This window comes from Mustelus asterias, chromosome 23, assembly GCF_964213995.1.
Source record: "Mustelus asterias chromosome 23, sMusAst1.hap1.1, whole genome shotgun sequence".
In the NCBI taxonomy this organism is placed as follows: domain Eukaryota; kingdom Metazoa; phylum Chordata; class Chondrichthyes; order Carcharhiniformes; family Triakidae; genus Mustelus; species Mustelus asterias.
Window position 1 is genome coordinate 15,015,609 of NC_135823.1, and position 21,012 is coordinate 15,036,620.

Sequence of the window (21,012 nt, forward strand, 5' to 3'; positions counted from 1 at the left end):
GGGAGGAAACAGGAGCACCTGGAGGAAACCCACGCAGACACCGGGAGAACGTGCAAACTCCACACAGACAGTGACCCAAGCCGGGAATCGAACCCGGGGTCCCTGGTGCTGTGAGGCAGCAGTGCTAACCACTGTGCTACCGTGCTGCCCCTATGTACTGCTGTTGGAATTGTAAATAGAGGAATACTGGTGAAGGGACGTCTGCCTCCGAAGACTTATCACACTTGCTGGATCCAGTATGAATGGAAATTGTAGGTCGTTCATATTTTTTTCACTGGAACTTCTGTCTGTGGAACTCGCAGACAAAATGGTCAAGGAAACCTTGTATCAGAACGCAGTCTAAGATTGCAGCAGACTATGAAATTATGCTCAAATGTGTTTTTCTGGTTCCAAGGGAAGTTTGCAAAATGTGAGTCAAGGTTATTCCTGCACTGGGAGAAAGTTATATTTAGTTTTAATAAACCACATGGCAGATGGGGAAGTACGTTACGCTTATTTTTCCTGTTTGCAATGCTGGCATGGTTCAGCATCTAGAAACATAGAAACCCTACAGTGCAGAAGGAGGCCATTCGGCCCATCGAGTCTTCACCGACCACAATCCCACCCAGGCCCCACCCCCACATATTTTACCCGCTAATCCCTCTAACCTACGCATCCCAGGACTCCAAGGGACAATTTTTTAACCTGGCCAATCAACCTAACCCGCACATCTTTGGACTGTGGGAGGAAACCGGAGCACCCGGAGGAAACCCACGCAGACACGAGGAGATGTGCAAACTCCACACAGACAGTGACCCGAGCCGGGAATCGAACCCGGGACCCTGGAGCTGTGAAACAGCAGTGCTAACCACTGTGCTACCGTCTGTTGAAGTAACCATATTTTCAGTGGTTAATATTTTGTGAATGAAAGATGGTGCAATCAAATAGGAATTTTTTTCAGAATTTGAGTTGTAAATTATTGGACAAAAAGTGTCACTGTCCAGACAGCATCTCCCAGCAGCCACCATTCGGAACCCTGCTGAAAGCTGGTAACCACAGCAGGTTTGAGAGTTTGTTTCTTCCGAATGCGGCATGGCGGCACAGTAGTTAGCACTGCTGTCCCACCGCGTCAGGGACCCGGGATTGATTCCCAGCTTGGGTCACCATCTGTGTGGAGCTTGCACACTGTCTGCGTCGGTTTCCTCCGGGTGCTCCGGTTTCCTCCCACAGTCCAAAGATGTGTGGATTAGCTGGATTGGCCAGGCTAAATTGCCCCTTAGTGTCAGGGGGACTAGCTAGGGTAAATGCATGGGATTATGGGGATAGGGCCTGAGTGGGATTGTGGTCGGTGCAGGCTCGATGGGCTGAATGGCCTCGTTCTGCTCTGTAAAGATACTATGATTCTGTGAGTGGATGGGATTCCTATTTGAAACAGAAACAGAAAATATTACAAACACAACAGGCCTGGAGCGAAATAAACACTCCCTACATTAAGATCCCTGCAGCCTTTAACAAGAGATGTGAATTTCCAAATGCCCGAAGCAAAGGATCACACACGGTTTCACATTTTAAAACGTTTCCTGTAACAAACTAAAATCAAACATTGACTCAATGTTACTTTGTTGGCAACTAACACACTAAATCACAGAAATGATATTTCTTCTTAACTTCCGAACCAAAGACCCACTGTTTTTAATTTGATGTATTATTGTCACGTGTAAAAGTACACAGTGAAAAGTATTGTTTCTTGCACACTACACAGACAAAGCATACCTTTCATAGAGAAGGAAAGGAGAGAGCGCAGAATGTAGTGTCATAGCTAGGGTGTAGAGAAAGATCAACTTAGTGTGAGGTAGGTCCATTCAAAAGTCTGATGGCAGCAGGGAAGAAGCTGTTCTTGAATCGGTTGGTCGTGACCTCAGACTTTTGTATCTTTTTCCCAACGGAAGAAGGTGAAAGAGAGAATGTCCGGGGTGCGTGGGGTCCTGATTTGCTGGCTGCTTTCCCGAGGCAGTGGGAAGTGTAGACAGAGTCAATGGATGGGAGGCTGGTTTGCGTGATGGATTAGGCTACATTCGCGACCTTTTGAAGTTTACATAGAAATATAGAAAATAACATAGAATCTCCACAATGTAGAAAGAGAGCCAATCAGCCCATCGGATCCACACCGACTCTCTGATAGAGTATCCCACCCTCTCTGCCCTATCCCTGTAATCCCATGCATTTAAGAGTTTTAACAACACCAGGTTAAAGTCCAACAGGTTTATTTGGTAGCAAATGTATTTGCTACCAAATAAACCTGTTGGACTTTAACCTGGTGTTGTTAAAACTCTTACTGTGTTTACCCCAGTCCAACGCCGGCATCTCCACATCATCCCATGCATTTACCATGGCTTCCATCTAACCTATACATTTTAAGACACTAAGGGGCAATTTAGCATGGCCAATCCACCTAATCTGCACATCTTTTGGTGGGAGAAAACCAGAGCACCCGGAGGAAACCCACGCAGACACGGGGGCGGGGGGGGGAATGTGCAATCTCTACACAGACAGTGACCCAAGGCCAGAATTGAACCTGGGTCCCTGGCGCTGTGAGGCAGCAGAACTAACCACTGTAACACTTATAACAGCACACCACCAGCAGAAATTTAGTCTTGTTTATAAAGTCCCAATTTTAACAGGAGCTGTTCTCCTTACCTCACCAGAGCGAATCTTCCTGTGCCCTGTTAAACAAAGTCTCCTTCACTCAATCTTCTGAACACTGTCCAATGGACTTCCAGTAGCAAGGCACCCTCTGGTGGTCCCTTGGTCTTTAACTGTCCACAAGCCTCCTATCTTTGAACAGGGAATCCACCCTCACCAGCACTCTATCCTTTCCTTCTGCACACCAGCACCTGTCGCCTTCCTCAAATAGCAGCACCTGTCATGGGTCGTCTGCCCCAAATCTCTGTCTGACTGAGTGTCTGAGAGTTTATACCTTTCAGGGGAGTGGGCATAGCTGGTGAGGCCAGTATTTATTGTCCATCCCTAATCACTCTTGGGAAGGTGATGGTGAGCTGCCTTCTTGAATTGCTGCAATCTGTGTGGTGTATGTACATCCATAGTGCTGCTAGGGAGGGACTTCCAGGATTTTTACCCAGCGACAGTGAAGGAATGTGATATATTTCCAAGTCCGGCTTGAAGGCAAAATCATTGGAGATGGCGCTCCCATGCGTCTGCTGCCCTTGTCCTGCGAGGTGGTAGAGATTGTGTGTTTGAAAGATTCTGTCGAAGGAGCCTTGGTGAATTGCTACAGTGCATCTTGTAGATGTTATACACTGCTGCCACTGTGCATTGCTGGGAGTGGGGAGTTCGCGTTTCAGTTGGTGAATGGGGTATAAATCAAGTGGGCTGCTTTGCCCTGGAAGGTGTTGAGCTTCTTGAACGTTGTAAGTACCGCAGTCAAGCGGAGAGTATTCCATTGCAATCCTAACTTGTGTGATGTAGATGGTGGACAGGCTTTGGGGAGTCAGGAGGTGAGTGACACTCAGTGGAATTCCAAGCCTCTGACCTGCTCTTTAGCCACAGTATTTATATGGTTAGTCCAATTCAGTTTCTGGTCAGTGGTAACCCCAGGATGTTGATAGTGGGGGATTCAGCGACGGTAATGCCATTGAATGAAATGGGGAGACGATTTGTATTGTAGCGCGAGGTTTCACAACAAGGAAGCCTTGAATCATGATGATTTATTGAAGGAAAGATAAACTATATACAAACAAACTCAGTACAGGTACTAGTCTAGTCCTGGGCTCTCACTGAAAGTTCTCTCCTTCCAGGACCTGCTCCCTAACACCTAATAGGCAATGGTTCACGCGCTTCCTACTGATAGGTCCCAGAAGGGTCATGTGACCCACAAACACGCCTCATAAAGGAGTCACGCTACCACAGTTAGATCCTCTCTTGTTGGTGACGGTCATTGTTTGGCACCAATGTGTCACGAGTGTTACTTGTCAGCCCAAGCCTGGATATTGTCCAGGTCTGCGTGTGTGTGGATGTGGATTGCATGCGGTCTCTGTACAGCAAACCCAGCTGCCTCCTTTGTGTTGGGGTGTTAAAATTTACATCTCAGTTTGAGTTTCTGCAGCGAGCAGGTCACATGGGTTCGTGGGAAGTCGGATTTAGTAGGAAGTCATATCCCCCTCTTCAAACCATTCCACTTTAATTTTTATTAAAGGAGAAAGTTTAACACGTAGCCATCTTATAAAGTCCAGCATTCGTAACAATATACAGTTCTTTATAACAGTCCAGAACTCCATGGAGTCAAATCGAGAGCCTGTATCATTTTTTCATAGAGAAATGAAAGTGCAGCGTTACACAGAAAATCATTAACTGGATGTGTTGGCTTTCACATGATACATTAATTGCACAAATGTTTTTGGCATTAGCATGCTTCACAGACAAAAATACGTTTAGGTCAGAAATCTTTTCGGGAAGTGAAAGAATTATGCACAAAATATTGCAAAAGATCTTAACCTGTTAACTGTCACACCCACGGCGTCAGCTCAATGACATCTCATTTCCTCGTGGTCCACAGGACTCATTCTGGAGGAGGACATTTTGTCGTGCTTCAGGCCACTATCTCAGTCAGACTTCCTCCATCCTCTGAGGGACTTCAGTAGTTCCAAATGAACAATTGAAGCTGGCATCTTCCGAACATTATCCTTTATGCAGCATTGCACGCAGTAAGTAAAGGTGCTGACGGGATTTGTTGTCTTCCCACTTACTGTTCCTCTTTTGAGAATAATGTATTGTTCCTGTGATTCCATTGCATTAGTCCAAGACTTGGATTCACCTGATTTGCTGGTCCATTTTCCATTGAGTAAATCAGAACCAATAATACCAGTTAGAGTGTAATTGTAGAAAATGTAAAAGTGTGCTCTGTTGTTTAAAACATTTAAAAACGTCATTGTTTTTTGGAGGCAGAAGGAATGTTTCTTATACATGTAATAAAGGGAATGTTCTTAGTGGGTTACGCTGCTGCCATTTCATTAAGCTGGGTATGATTTGGTTTGATTTATTATTGTCACATGCAGTGGAAATGACTGTTTCTTGTATTGTATGAGACTCGATTACCCTGCTTTTGGTGAGTGGAGATGCACTATGAGTCCCACAGAGGTGTTTTGAAGAGAGAGTCCAGAGAATTGGATTGGCTATATTTGCATCATTTATGCTGATGACCTGCTTGACCCTGGGTGAACCCACGACCTGGCTGGCAGACGAGACTGGGAGTTTAGCAATGGAATGGTCCCTGAGTGTTGGGAGTGGGGGAATTTGAGTGCAGTGTGAGAGAGGAAGGGGAGAACAGCCACTGCTCTTTTCCACAATTTCAAAGTTAGTGGGTGATAGGAAACTTAGAAACATTGAGGAGGTTAGTGTAAAACTTTAAAAGAGACATAGACGAGTTGGTGGAATGAGCGTACTTGTGACAGTTCAATTCTGAGAAATGTGAGATCATTTATTTTGGCAGGAAGAACATGAAGAGACAATGTGAAAGAAAGGGTACAATTCTAAAGTGGGTGCAGGAGCAGAGAGCTGTATATGTAAATAAGTTGTTGAAGGTGGCAGGAAGGTTGAGAGAGTGATATAAGGCATTCAGTATCCTGGGCTGTATGAATAGGCGCATAGAGTACAAGAGCAAGGAGGTTATGCTGAATTTGTATAAAACACTGGTTTGATCTTAGCAGGAGTATTCAAAGAATCATAGAATTCTACAGTGCAGAAGGTGTCCATTCGGCCCATCGAGTCTGCACCAACCACAATCCCACCCAGACCCTATCCCCATAACCCCACGCATTTATCCTAGCTAGTCCCCATGACACTAAGGGGCAATTTAACATGGCCAATCCACCAAACCCACACATCTTTGGAATGTGGGAGGAAACTGGAGCACCCGAAGGAAACCCACGCAGACACAGGCAGAATGTGCAAACTCCACACAAACAGTGGCCCAAGCCGGGAATTGAACCCGGGTCCAGATTGCAGTGAGGCAGCAGTGCAAACCACTGCGCCACCGTGCTGCCCTATTGTGCCAGTTCTGGGTGCCACACTTTAGGAAAGATGTGAAGACATTGGAGAGAGTGCAGAAAAGATTCACAAGAACCGATCCAGGGATGAGGAACTTTGGTTGTGATGATGTGAAGAGGGTGTTTCCTCTTGTGGGAGAATCTAGCACTGGGGTCATTGTTGAAAAATAAAGGATCACCCATAAAGGACAGATGAGGAGGATTTCTTCTGAGAGGAACTCTCTTCCTCAAAAGATGGTGGAATCGCCTCCTCTGGACTCTCCAAGGGAAGCACATTCCTTCCTTAGATACGGGATCAGCAAGGGGGTGAGAGGTTACTGGATGTAGGCAGGAATATGGAGCTGAGATTACAATCAGATTAGCCAAGATCACAGTTTAATGGCAGACTAGGCTTGAGGAGTGGCCTACTCTGACTCCTAATTCATATGTTTGTATGTATGACAGATTGGAGAAGTTAGGACTCTTTTCCTTGGAGAAATGAAGGCCGAGTGGATATTTGATAGAGTGGTTAAGATCTGGAATGCACTGCCTGAGAGTGTAGTGGAGGAAGGTTCAGTTGAAGCATTCCAAAGGGCATTAGACTGAAGACCAAGAATGCCTCAGGATTGCAGGGAGAAGGAGGGTGAATGGCATGAAGTGAATTACTCATTTGGAGAGCTGGAGCAGATGCGATGGGCTGAATAGCCTCTTTCTGCACTGTATTTGTGTGATTCTCTGAACTCAAGATTATGAAGCTTAAGATAGTTGGGTTAGAGGGGATGAAACTGGCCTCACTTGTATTCCCTGTACGTGGATTAAAATCCAAGACAGTGGCGGAGATCGTACTGATCTATAGCGCTATTCCAAAGCATTAGATTCACCCTCCCCTTTCAGGGTGGCACACCAAGGCACCTGGAATCCTCAAAAGGGTTAACCGAGTGTGGTGAACCATCGTTGGTTCCCACTGGATAGTACTGGGCCAGGGCTGGCCAGCACTATAGGAATGTATATAGGTTACTGTGGGATTGTACTAATGTTGTTGTTGGGCTAGGGTGGGATTGATACACCTGTGGTTGCTACTGTTGTGGCACATCCCAGTCGGGCTCCGCCTCTTGGGAGAGGTATAAGACCCCCTGCTCGGATGGGACCCCTTCAGTCTGGGATAGTGTGTTAAAGTTCTGATAGTTCCATTGTTAGTTAATAAAAGCCTTCTTTTACCGAAGCTTTGAGCCTCGTGTCCAATTGATGCGCATCAATTTTATTAGCTAAAATTAAACTCTCGACGGAAGAAAAAAAAAGAAAGGAGAGTATGGAGCAAATCCTCAAGCCAGAACGTCTGACGCGAGATCCACGTGCGGTGGGCGCTTCTAACACCTTCGACCACTGGCTGAAGTGTTTTGAAGATTACCTAGCAGCCTCCGCAGCGGTCACCACAGATGATGACAGACTCCGGGTCCTCCATGCGAGGGTAAGCGACACTGTCTACCTCGCGATCCGTGCGGCCACCACTTACCCGAGGGCCCTCGAGCTTCTAAAAAAGCGCTATACGAAACCTCCTAACGAGATCCACGCTCGTTACCTCCTCGCTACACGACGTCGGCAGTCGGGTGAAACCATGGAGGACTACGCCAATGAGCTCTTACAGCTAGCCAGGGGCTGTGACTGCAAAGCTGTGTCGGCTGAGCAGAGCATGTACGACCTCGCCCGAGATGCGTTTGTGGCCGGGGTCGGGTCTTCATACATCCGTCTCAAGCTGCTAGAAAAGGGTAATCTCAACCTGACCCACGCCATGGAATTAGCTGAAATGCTCGAGGCGGCTTCGAAAAGCTTAGTCCTGTATCCGGAGGACCACGTGGAGACAACGTGGCAGGAGCAGTCGCAAATCCCTCCTCGCCCCTCGGGCTTGAAGTGTAGTGTTATGGCGTGCTCCCATGTGGACCAGACGACGGCTGCAACCCCATGCGGCCCGCGGTGCTACTTCTGCGGAGGAGCCAAACATACTCGACAAAAGTGTCCCGCTAAAGCGGTAGTCTGTACCGCATGCGGTAAAAAGGGGCATTATGCGAAGGTATGCAGATCGAAGCCCAAGAACGGCAGTGCGGCCTGTGACCCTTCAGAACGGGGATCATCACCATCGTCGTCGAAGTACTCACGGGGTTCGTCCACGTGCGAGTCCAGGACGACGCCATTGCGGTCGACGGAGTCGGAGGAGGATGACCACCAGGGGTCGCTAAGTTTGGCGCCCTCACCCATGTGCGATTCATGGGAGCGGCCATTTTGGTCGACGATGACCATGAGCGACCAGCAGGGGTCCTCAGCATCGACCGCAGCTGCCTGCAGTGACGTTCACGGACCAACGGTGGCGTCGATCACCCTGGACCAGGCTAAGCCTCACAGGCTTGATTGTTCGATGATGGATATACAGGTAAACAATCATGCGATTTATTGTCTGTTTGACAGCGGGAGCACTGAGAGTTTTATCCACCCTGACACTGTGAAGAGGTGTGAACTCCAGATTCAACCTGCCAAACAGACAATCTCTATGGCATCAAGGTCCCGGTCTGTCGCTGTGCTAGGACGTTGTGTGGTAACTTTGAAAGTACAGGGCACAATTTACGAGCGTTTCAGGCTCCTTGTGTTGCCGTATCTTTGTGCACCAATTCTCCTCGGACTAAACTTTATGGTCCACATGAAGAGTGTGATCCTACAGTACGGTGGGCCACTCCCTTCGCTGACAGTGGGAGAACAGCTGCAGTCTCCAAATTGTCCAAAGCGCCCCGCCTGCAATCTTTCTATGTTAAAGATCACCACACCCTCTTTATTTCAGAATCTGGTACCAGGCTGCAAGCCCATCGCTACTAAAAGTAGGCGTTACAGCACTGAGGATCGGATCTTCTTCAGATCTGAGGTTCAGCGACGACTCAAAGAAGGGATCATACAGCCCAGTGTTAGTCCGTGGAGAGCACAGGTTGTGGTGGTCAAGAGCGGGAACAAACCCCGGATGGTCATTGATTACAGTCAGACCATTAACTGATATACGCAGCTGGATGCGTATCCTCTCCCGCGCATATCTGATATGGTCAATCAGATTGCGCAGTACCGGGTGTTCTCCACCATAGACCTTAAGTCCGCCTACCACCAACTCCCCATTCGCCCAGAGGACCGACAATACACGGCCTTTGAGGCGGATGGTCGTCTGTATCATTTCCTTAGGGTTCCATTTGGTGTCACCAATGGGGTCTCGGTCTTCCAGCGTGCTATGGACCGAATGGTGGACCAGAACAGGCTGCGGGCTACCTTCCCGTACCTGGATAATGTCACCATCTGCGGCCGTGATCAGCAGGACCATGACACAAATCTCCAGAACTTCTTACGCACTGCATCTCGCCTGAATTTGACCTACAACAGGGAGAAGTGTGTATTCCGTACGCGCCGGTTAGCCATCCTGGGATACGTGGTGGAAAACGGGGTCATTGGCCCTGATCCAGACCGTATGCGCCCCCTTGCTGAACTTCCCTTGCCCGCTAGCGCAAAAGCACTGAGGAGATGCCTAGGCTTCTTCTCCTATTATGCGCAGTGGGTCCCCAACTACGCGGACAAAGCCCGTCCGCTTATTAAGTCCACGACTTTTCCACTCACGCCAGAGGCCCAATTGGCCTTCAAGGAATTGAAACACGACATCGCGAAAGCCACGATGCACGCGGTAGACGAATCCATCCCTTTTCAGGTGGAAAGCGATGCATCTGATTTCGCCCTGGCCGCCACACTAAACCAGGCGGGCAGGCCCGTCGCGTTTTTTTCCCGCACCCTCCAAGGCCCCGAAATTCGGCATTCAGCAGTGGAAAAGGAGGCCCAGGCCATTGTGGAGGCCGTCAGACACTGGCGCCATTACCTGGCGGGAAAGCAGTTCACCCTGATCACGGACCAGCAGTCCGTGGCGTTCATGTTCAACAACTCGCAGAGGGGCAAGATCAAGAATGACAAGATCTTGCGGTGGAGAATTGAACTCTCCACCTATAACTACGATATCATGTATCGTCCAGGGAAACTCAATGAGCCCTCGGATACCCTCTCGCGCGGAACATGCGCTAGTACTCAGGAGGATCGCTTGAACGCCCTCCATAATGACCTGTGCCATCCTGGGGTCACTCGGCTCTACCACTTTGTCAAAGCCCGCAACCTGCCTTACTCGGTGGAGGACGTCAGGTCGGTGACAAGGAGCTGTCGGATTTGCGCGGAATGCAAACCGCACTTTTACCGACCTGACCGGGCACATTTGGTCAAGGCCACTCACCCCTTCGAGAGGCTGAGTGTTGATTTTAAGGGCCCCCTTCCCTCAACAGATCGGAACGTGTACTTTCTGAACATAATAGATGAGTACTCCCGGTTCCCGTTTGTTGTCCCCTGCGCGGACACATCGGCTGCCACGGTGATCAAGGCATTCCGTGATCTTTTTACCCTGTTCGGGTACCCCAGCTATATCCATAGTGACGGGCTCGTCGTTCATGAGCAATGACTTGAGGCAATTCCTGCTCTCATACGGGATTGCCTCTAGTAGGACCACGAGTTACAATCCTAGGGGTAATGGACAGGTGGAGCGAGAGAATGCTACAGTCTGGAAGGCTGTCCTATTGGCGTTGAGGTCCAAAGGCCTTCCAGTCTCCCGTTGGCAGGAGGTCCTCCCTGATGCGCTTCACTCTATTCGCTCCCTCCTGTGTACGGCAACCAATGCTACTCCCCACGAGAGGATGTTCTCATTCCCTCGGAAGTCTTCCTCGGGGATATCTTTACCAGCCTGGTTGACGTACCCAGGACCCGTCCTCCTGCGGCCACATGTAAGGGCCCGCAAGTCCGACCCCTTGGTCGAACAGGTCCACCTCCTCCACGCCAAGCCTCAGTTTGCCTATGTGGCATATCCTGACGGGCGAGAGGACACAGTCTCGATCCGAGACCTGGCGCCCGCAGGGGACGTAGCAACTCCTGTCGCTCCCATACCCCCAGTGACGAATCCCTTATCCCTTATTTCTCCCCCGGACGTAGCGCGGACAGCATCGGGACCAGTGCTTAACAGTTTTACTCCAATGCACAGCTTGCCTGAGACCCGAAGATCGTCGCCACCGCAGAATGTGTCAGGATCCCCTGCACTACCGTTTCATCAGGGTCAACCGGCCTGTGAGTCCGTGGGAGAACAGCTGGACGCCGTTTTGGTGAGAACGCCACCGCAAGTGCCTACTCCGGTGTCACCGCCGGTATTGAGGAGGTCACAACGACGGTGCGGTCCTCCAGACCGTCTGAACTTATAATCTGTTGACATTTTAGTTTGTTTTCGTACCCCGCCGGCCTTTGTTCTCAAAGGAGGGGTGAATGTGGTGAACCATCGTTGGTTCCCACTGGATAGTACTGGGCCAGGGCTGGCCAGCACTATAGGAATGTATATAGGTTACTGTGGGATTGTACTAATGTTGTTGTTGGGCTAGGGTGGGATTGATACACCTGTGGTTGCTACTGTTGTGGCACATCCCAGTCAGGCTCCACCTCTTGGGAGAGGTATAAGACCCCCTGCTCGGATGGGACCCCTTCAGTCTGGGATAGTGTGTTAAAGTTCTGATAGTTCCATTGTTAGTTAATAAAAGCCTTCTTTTACCGAAGCTTTGAGCCTCGTGTCCAATTGATGCGCATCACCGCGGTTGTGCTGATGCTTTCACTTCAGGCTTCTTTAGTCTTCCCACGGCTGAAGGTTCTTATTTTTTGATACAATGTTCTCTGGAGGCTGTGGTGACAACACTTTTATAAACACTGTGGTATTTGACTAATGTAGCATTGTTTCTCTGGGGAGATGTGGCTGGGAAATTGCAGTGTATTAGCCAAACACAGTATTTATGTTTCCAAGGGATGGAGCACTACCTCATTAGCCAGTATATTATCAGCGACTCCACTTCAACATTCGGCACGGCTAAATGCAAAAAGAACTGCAATTTTTAAAAATAAATTGTAATTATTTCCATTAAAAATCAGTTGCCTTAAGCATTCACTTGCTCCTCCACCAGTGGTTGCGGTGTACACCAGTTACAAGATGCCTTGGTACATTGCTTTAACGCACCTTGGATAGCATTCTCCAAATTTATGATTCTACCACCTAAAAGGACAAGGGCAGCAGCCACTTGGGAGCAGAACCGCCTGCAGGTTCCCCTCCAAGTCACCCGTTCTGACTTGGAAATACATCGCTGCCCTGTGAAAACCTGGGCCTTTCAACCTCACAGCACTAACACAGTACCTGCACCGCACGGGCTATGATGGCTCCAGAGGGTATCTTAACCTACTCTAAGGACAGTTGGGGTGGGGGCGGGGAGGCGCAATAGCTTGCCGGCCTTGCCAGCTATGCCCACATCCTGTGAGTGAATACAAAGAAACTGAAAAGAAAAATGAAACTAAATTTCTGGGGGGAAAAAGAAAGGTCACTGCAGTTTTCAAAATAGAAACTCACTTGGAAAAGACTCTCGTCAGTTCATTGAGTAAATAGCAGAAGTAAATAGCACACCACAAGAGTGTACTGAAGGACGTTCACACGTACTAACAGATTTTGTTCATTTTTGTTCAGCGCTCAGAATTTTGCTCCAGTAAGAAATGATACATTTTCAATAAGTACAGTTTAGCCTTTAGAATATTTAGAAGGACCTTTTCTGCGGTGCTCTCTTAATTCCCGCTATGATTTTGGAGGCGGCCCAGTGGCAATTCTGGAGAGATGGTATCAACAGCTGATTTTTTACGATTGAAGTTGTACCTCTGACGGGTCTGCGGCAGTAAACATAATAGATTGGGAGAAATTTAGGGCGGCAGAGTGGTTAACGCTGCTGCCTCACAGCACTAGGGACTCAGGTTCAATTCCGGCCTTGAGCGATTGTCTATGCAGAGGCTGCACGTTCTCCCCGTGTCTGCATGGGTCTCCTCCGGGTGCTCCAGTTTCCTCCCACACTCCAAAGATGTGCGGGTTAGTTGATTGGCCATGCTAAATTGACCCTAGGGGTATTAGGAAAGTGGGGCTCTAGGAATAGGGCCTGGGGGGATTGTTGTTAATGCAGGCTTGATGGGTTGAATGGTCTCCTTCTGCACTGCGGAGATTCTATAATTTGTGTAGATTCTCCGAGAGTTAATCTCTTAAGAATAATGAGAAAGATATAGTCACACAGTTGTTCTTTGGAATAATGAAATGGATATAATCAGCAGTGGTTATGCTCAGTACAAAATTAGAGTTACTAACCAAAACAGCCTGTGAAATATTAGTAAGCCCTTTCTCTTGGGTATACTGATAAGGATGCATGAAGTCAGGTGGGAGAACATTCTCTGGTGTATGACAACAGCAGCATAGACCTCTTGGAAGGCCTGTTCTAGGCTATAAGCTCATACTGTTTTTTTCATTACGTTGGAAAGGTCCTACAAATGCAAACAGTTTTGAGCTGGTTTCAGTTGTGTTTTATGTTCTGTTCGTTCACCAAGACACTGGGGTTAATTTTCTACTTCAGCGGCAGCACAAAGCTGACAGCTTCCCATTGGCACACCCAGTATGGGCCCCACCTAACGCCTTATCAACTTGCCAGAGTTTAAAATGCTCCCCAGTCCATCCAGCTGCTCCCTATTATCAACTGTGCTTAGCTGGTAGCACACTCACCTCTGATTCCGAAGGTTGGGAATATCAGTTCCACTCCAAACACAAAAGCCCAGGTTGTAAATGCAGTACATTACTGAGGGAATCCTGTACTATCAGGAGCACTGTCTTTGTGTTAAACTGTCTGCTGTGCCGAATGGATTACATTGAAGATGGTGTCCTGGCCAATATTTTATTCAATCCACACAGATTATCTTTCTCAGAAGACTAAGGAAATTTGGCATGTCAGCTACGACTCTCATCGACTTTTACAGATGCACCATAGAAAGCATTCTTTCTGGTTGTATCACAGCTTGGTATGGCTCCTGCCCTGCCCAAGACCGCAAGAAACAACAAAGGGTCGTGAATGTAGCCCAATCCATCACGCAAACCAGCCTCCCATCCATTGACTCTGTCCACACTTCACATTGCCTTGGAAAAGCAGCCAGCATAATTAAGGATCCTACGCACCCCGGACGTACTCTCCTCCAGCTTTTTCTATCGGAGAAAATGATACAAAAGTCTGAGGTCATGTACCAACTGACTCAAGAACAGCTTCTTCCCTGCTGCTGTCAGACTTTTGAATGGACTTGCCTCGCATTAACTTAATCTTTCTCTACACCCTAGCTATGACTGTAACACTACATTCTGCATTCTCTTGTTTCCTTCTCTATGGACGGTATTGCTTTATCTGTATAGTGCGCAAGAAACAATACTTTTCACTGTGTACTAATACATGCGACAATAAATCAAATCATTATCTCATGGCTATTTGTGGGGGCTTGCTGTGCGCAAATTGGCAGCCGCATTTCCATAATTAGAACATTGACCACATTTCCAAAGTATTAAGTGTAGAACACTTTGGGATGTCCTGAGGGCATTAAAGGCAAAATATAAATCATCGCCCATCCATTTTCACCCGCTGCCTACCAACTCCAGCCTCACACCTGACATTTTCAGGCGGTAGAGAAATGTAAATTAGAAGTGGGAGTGGGCTGAGCAGCCTGCAATTTCCCCATCCTGACCTCGCCCTACCCTGAGCTAAAACCAGGGCTTTGAATTTTTCAGCCTAGGATGGAGGTGAAGAAGGGAAGAATGTGTAAGATCCATACAGTGCAGAAGGAGGCCATTCAGTCCATCGAGTCTGCACTGACCACAATCCCACCCAAGCTCTATTCCCGTAAGCCCACATATTTATCCTGCTAATCCCCTGACAGCAATTAAACATAGAAAGAATCATAGAAACCCTACAGTACAGAAAGAGGCCCTTCGGCCCATCGAGTCTGCACCGACCACAATCCCACCCAGGCCCTACCCCCATATCCCTACATATTTACCCACTAATCCCTCTAATCTACACATCTCAGGACACTAAGAGCAATTTTAGCATGGCCAATCAACCTAACCCGCAAATCTTTGGACTGTGGGAGGAAACTCATGCAGACACAGGGAAAACATGCAAACTCCACACAGGCAGTGATCAAAGCCGGGAATTGAACTTGGGTCCCTGGCGCTGTGAGGCAGTAGTGCTAACCACTGTGCCGCCCGTGGAATATGGGGAAAATCATTGGGATGGGAGGTTTACAGATGGAGGAAGGTGAAGGGTACAATGTTTAGGGAGTGGCTACAGAAGGATTGAGAGTGCAGGCAGGGAAAAGAGCATGAATTTGGGAATTTGAAAGGGCTTTTAAAGTTTACTTATTAGTGTCACAAGTCGGCTTACATTAACATTGCAATGAAGTTACTGTGAAAATCCCCTAGTCACCACACTCCGGTGCCTGTTCGGGTACACTGAGGGAGAATTTATCATGGCCAATGCACCTCACCAGCACATCTTTGGGCTGTGGGAGGAAACTGGAGCACCCAGAGGAAACCCACGCCGACACGGGGAGAACGTGCAGACTCCGCACAGACAGTGACCACAGCTGGGAATCGAACCCAGGTCCCTGGCACTGTGAGGCAGCAATGCTAACCACTCTGCCACCATGCCACCCAGAGGTTTGAGGAGAGGTTTTTTTTAAGGGTGAGTGAAGGCATGAGTGGGCTGAAAGAAGAGATGGGGTTGTGGCTGGTAAGGGATCCAGTGAAGGGTCGGAAGTGACCTTGTGCAGAATGATACATTCCTGCATGTTTTTGCATTTAATTTAGTTATTCAAACAGCAGGAGACATGTGACATATAAGACTGGACTATTGTAGCATACAATATACCCCTTTTAGCTAGAAGTCCCTTAATTCAAATTATTGGATAATTTGATTTGACTTAGCACCATAAATCTTCTTGCAGTTATAATTCCATTACTTAATTTGAATTACTGGATAATTTAAACTTCAAGGCAGTTGGACTAACAGCAGGAGACTAAAATATTAAACTACAAAGTTGCCTCCTAGGACTATCCTGACTCCAGCGTGGAGAGGAATGGAGTCATTACATATACCCTGATGAATTTGAATTGAAAGGTTCTGACACGAGGGTGTTGCTTGTGGAGCTGTATTCCTGCATGAATCATCGGGAAATGGGGAACCCCTTGACGCTGAAACGGAAAGTGCAGTACAAGAGAAGAAAGACCCTCATTTAAATGAAGATTTTACGAATTAATTAGCAACAGAACAACAACTTCTCTTTATATTAGCATGTTTAATATAGTAATGCATCCCAATGCTCTTCATAAGTGGTTACCCAAACAACATTTGATGCTGAGGTACACAGGTATTAGAATCATAGAATTCTACACTGCCGAAGGAGACCATTCGGCCCATCGAGTCTGTACCGACCACAATTACACCCAGGCTCTATTCCCATAACCCCACATATTTACCCTGTTAATCCCCCTGACACTAGGGTCAATTTAGCATGGCCAATCCACCTAACCCGCACATCTTTGGACTGTGGGAGGAAACCGGAACATCCGGAAGAAACCCACGCAGACACGGGGAGAATGTGCAGACTCCACACAGACAGTGACCCAAGCCGGGAATCGAATTCGGGTCCCTGGAGTTGTGATGCAGCAGTGCTAACCACTGTGTCATCATGCCACCCTTTCTTAGCATTCCCACCTAATCCCTATCCCCGTAACCCACATATTTACCCCGCTAATCCCTCTAACCTACACATCCCGGGACGCTAAGGGGCAATTGAGCATGGTCAATGCACCTAACCCGCATATCTTTCTGACTGTGGGAGGAAACCGGAGGAAACCCACGCAGACACGGGGAGAATGTGCAAACTCCACACAGACAGTGACTCAAACCGAGAATCGAAACCAGGTCCCTGGCGCTGTGAGACAGCCGTGTTAATCACTGCTGCCCAAGGGGGATAGAATGGAGATAAGGGCCTTGGTGGAATGCTCTTTCAGAGAGTTGGTGCAGATTCGATGGACCGGATAGCCTCTTTCTGCTCTGTAGACATTCTATGGGTCACCCATTTAAGACACAGATGAGGAGGAATTTCTTCTCTTGAGGATAGTGAATCTGTGTAATTCTTTACCGTGGAGGGCTGGAGAGGCTGGGTCATTGAGTATGTTCACAGCTGAGATAGACGGATTTTTAATCAGTAAAGGAATCCAGGGTAATGGGGATAAGGCAGGAAGTAGATTCGATGGGTCGAATGGCCTACTTATGCTCCTACGTCTTGGGTCTTATGGCAGACATGGACTTTACCAATGTTGTGGAAGTGGAACTAGCCGGTTTGAGAGATGAGACTAGGTATGTGATCGGAAACTCACGGGTTCCGTTATGACTCAGAGGTTGTGACCAATCTGATTCAGTCACTGATGAGTATCAGGAAGAGGGATGGAGTTGGTGACTGCGAAGTGGAGTCTGAACGCATTTTCTTCAGATTTTCCATTATTTAATTGGAAGCATTTTCTGCTCCATCCGATACTGGATGTCTGGCGAGGTGGGAGTGAGGTAGAACTGGATGTCATCAGTGTGCATGTGGCAGATGGATTTGTGATTTCAGATGATGCCCCCAAGAGGGGGTCCTTGCGGGAATACCAATGTAAGTGCTAGAGCAGGAAGAGAAGCCCTTGCAGGGGATTCTCTGGCCGCGATGAGATAGATAGATCAGAACCAGGTGAGTGCAGGCCCACCCAGTTGTATGATATTGGGGAGAAATTGGAGAAGGATGTTGTGATCAGCCATACCAAAGACTGCAGACAGGCTGAGAAGGACAAGGAGGGATAGAATACCTTCACCAGTCACGATAAGGGTTGCATTGGTGGTGTGACAGAGGCAGAAACCTGATTGGAGGGAATCAAAGGTGGGCAAGAATAGGGGGGCAATGACGCCTGTAACAAGGATGGAGATCAGGCAGTAGTCAGCAAGGGTTGATGAAAGCAGTTTTGGAGATTGGGATAGAATCCAATGAGGTGAAGCATTAGCAGCTAATATGGGAGCCAGGAAGGGAGGTTTGGTCCACAGTTTAGTGGATAAGATCTGTTCTGAGAGAACATAGGGAGGAAAACCAGAGAAAGATGCAAATTCAGGGTTAGGGCATGGGGGAGCTTCAGAGGCTGGTGAAGTGGGTAAAGTAACAGAGACAGCTGATCAAACAATCAATAGGAAAAAATAGTTTTAACATTTGAATTCTTGTTCACTGGTGAAGCCTTCAGTCCTCATGTACTTGCCTGTGATGGAGAACTGTACCTGCAGAACCTGTGCTGCTGCAAAGTGACCAAAGCTGTGTTTCCTTTTTTCCAGCAGAGCTCAACCTTAAACTACATGATGTCTGATGAACGCCGCGATAGTACAAGCAGCTTACAAAGGAAGAAACCACCTTGGCTCAAGTTGGAAATCCCTGCCAATCAGCCCCCGATGGAGGAACCCAGCTCCAATCCGGTATGAACCAAGGAATTGTTTAATCTACCTCCATCTCTACATTGGATCACTTCTGGAAAATAAGAGTCCCCTTAACCCTTAACTGGTTTAGAGGAGCAAAGAGATTTAGGAATTCAGATTCCCAAATCTTTCAGAATATTCACTCGTGGGACATGGACATCGCTGGCTGGCCAGCATTTATTGCCTATTCCTTGTTGCCCTTGGAGGGCAATTAAGAGTCAACCACATTGCTGTGGTCCTGGAGTTACATGTAGGCCAGACTGGGTAAGGGCAGCAGATTTCCTTCCCTAAAGAACACGAGTGAACCAGAAGGGTTTTTCTGACAATCGACAATGGTTTCATGACCATCAGTAGATTCTTAATTCTAGATTATTTTTATTGAATTTGAATTCAAATTCCACCATCTGCTGTGGCGGGATTCGAACCTTGATCCCCAGAACATTAGCTGAGTTTCTGGATTAATAGTCTAACGATAATACACTAGGCCATCGCCTCCCTGAAGCCATAGAAAATACAAACAATATATTGGAGATGTTATATATTGAAATAGGTGCATGGTTGTTTTAAGAGCTGATCACATGGTTTGATAGTGATGTGGTTGGAGTGTTGTACAGGCTCCTGCTTTTACTTTCAGTTTGTACTCTGTGCAGTGCAGAGAACATCTCTTTCAATGAACCTTGTTGTTATTTTGAATCTATGTGTGCAAGCCACATATTTTCTTCTTGTGTAAAAACCCCCCTAACGTAGTTAGGTCATTACAGAATTTATTTTCAGAAGGACAGAATTCAAAAGCATTAAATGCACACAGAATCTTGATTAGATAAACTGTAGACAGTTCTCGTCTCTTGAACTTTGTACAACTTGCTGCCACATGGAGAGAAATTATAAGAGAGATGTATTTAAGGGAAAGTCAGATAAACACATGAAGCAGAAAGGAATAGAAGGCTATATTTTGGGATAAAGAGTGGAGCCTAAAATAAAACATAAACGCTGGAATGAACTACTTGGATAAATGGCCTGTTTCTATAAGTTCCAGGTCATGTACTCTTGGGAAATACTGTTACAGAGATATCCCATCCAGTGTTCTCAAAGAGCACAAAATCATCCCTCATCCTTTTCAGGAGGGATATTATGGAATGATGCATTTTAAATTAAGTTATTGGTGACAAATGGACATTCTGGGAGCTTCATGGAAAGAGTCATGTGTGTAATAATTTGTATCATTTTGTTAGCTGGAAGGGAGCTTTAGACTATGGGAGAAAGAGAGAAATTCAATTACTTCCTACGACTCCTGCTGTAAACCTAGTAGCTGAAGACCGGTCCAATTTATATTTGTTGCTTCTGTCTTTTCCCACACCATTTTCAGTAAGTGAAGAAGATTAAAGCTTAAAGGTGGATCTTATTCTCAGGTGAAATGTAAAATTCTTTTCATCCCAATATAGTTTATAAACATGAAGCCAAAGCTTGGTCCCATTGGTTTTCAGAGATGTTACTGTTCTAATGAATGGAGAAACTGGAATCATTCATTCAATCCTTTTAAAACGATTCAGTTTAATCATGGTGGATCTATAAACTGCACATGCCCATCAGTTCAATCGCCATTCAATCATCTAAACTCAAGGGAATGCAAGCCAAGGAAATGCAACCTGTCCTCATTGTTGTACTCTGTTACATAGAATCATAGAATCATAAAATCCCTACAGTGCAGAAGGAGGCCAATCGGCCCATCAAGCCTGCACCAACAACAATCCCTCCCAGGCCCTATTCTCGTAACCCACACATTTACCCTGCTAATCCCCCTGACATCCCCCTAACACTGAGGGACAATTTAGCATGGCCAATCAACCTGACCTGCACATCTTTGGACTGTGGGAGGAAACCAGAGGAAACCCACGCAGACACAGGGAGAACGTTCAAACTTCACACAGACAGTGACCTGAGGCTGGAATTGAACCCAGTCCCTGGCGCCATGAGGCAGCAATGCTAACCACTGAGCTGCCACATGGTCGGAAGGGACACACTCCGCCACCAAGGCAGCTGCTTTCTTAGTAAGTTATTCATATTGCCGATGTAAAAGCAACTATTCTTCCTCGTCCAGGATCAGAATCGTAAAGGATGTTAATTTAGCTTCTGCAGAGAGTTACACCTCTGATAACAAGACAGCACACATCCTTTTTAAGAAGATCAAAAACGACCGGCCTTTAGCAAGGCTCTGGAGCTCAGTAGAAAAATGTTCTGCACTTTGCTGAACAGGTCAGAGAGCATAAGGTGTCGCTAAAGAAAGAAATAGCTTATTGAAGTACTTCCTTCCCCTCCATTCACTGCTCACATTGTGATATTTCCCTTAAACAGGGGGAGTAATTTTGATGGTGCGTCTCCAGTTTATACAGATTGGTGTAGGGAGAGAAGAATTAAACAGCTTGTGGTTACTTACCATGTAGGATAATTGGGAGTTTGTCAGTAGCATCTGTACAATATAACGTCCCGTAAGTATTTCAAAGCCAGGACAATGG

General features: G+C 47.1%; 1 protein-coding gene across 15 annotated transcripts in view; it reads left to right on the forward strand.

The window, feature by feature from the left end:
- LOC144510532 (inactive rhomboid protein 1-like) overlaps positions 1-21,012 on the forward strand; it is a 369,670-nt gene that overhangs the window by 189,220 nt on the left and 159,438 nt on the right. For 7 of the 15 annotated variants that reach the window (XM_078240025.1, XM_078240029.1, XM_078240026.1 and 4 more), the window contains 2 exons: positions 4,553-4,700; positions 18,362-18,499. In XM_078240025.1, coding sequence (XP_078096151.1) covers positions 18,383-18,499 — 117 coding nt within the window. In that variant the 5' untranslated portion in view covers positions 4,553-4,700; positions 18,362-18,382. The remainder of the gene's footprint in view (positions 1-4,552; positions 4,701-18,361; positions 18,500-21,012) is intronic. The other 8 variants (XM_078240037.1, XM_078240027.1, XM_078240038.1 and 5 more) reach the window with 3 other exon arrangements.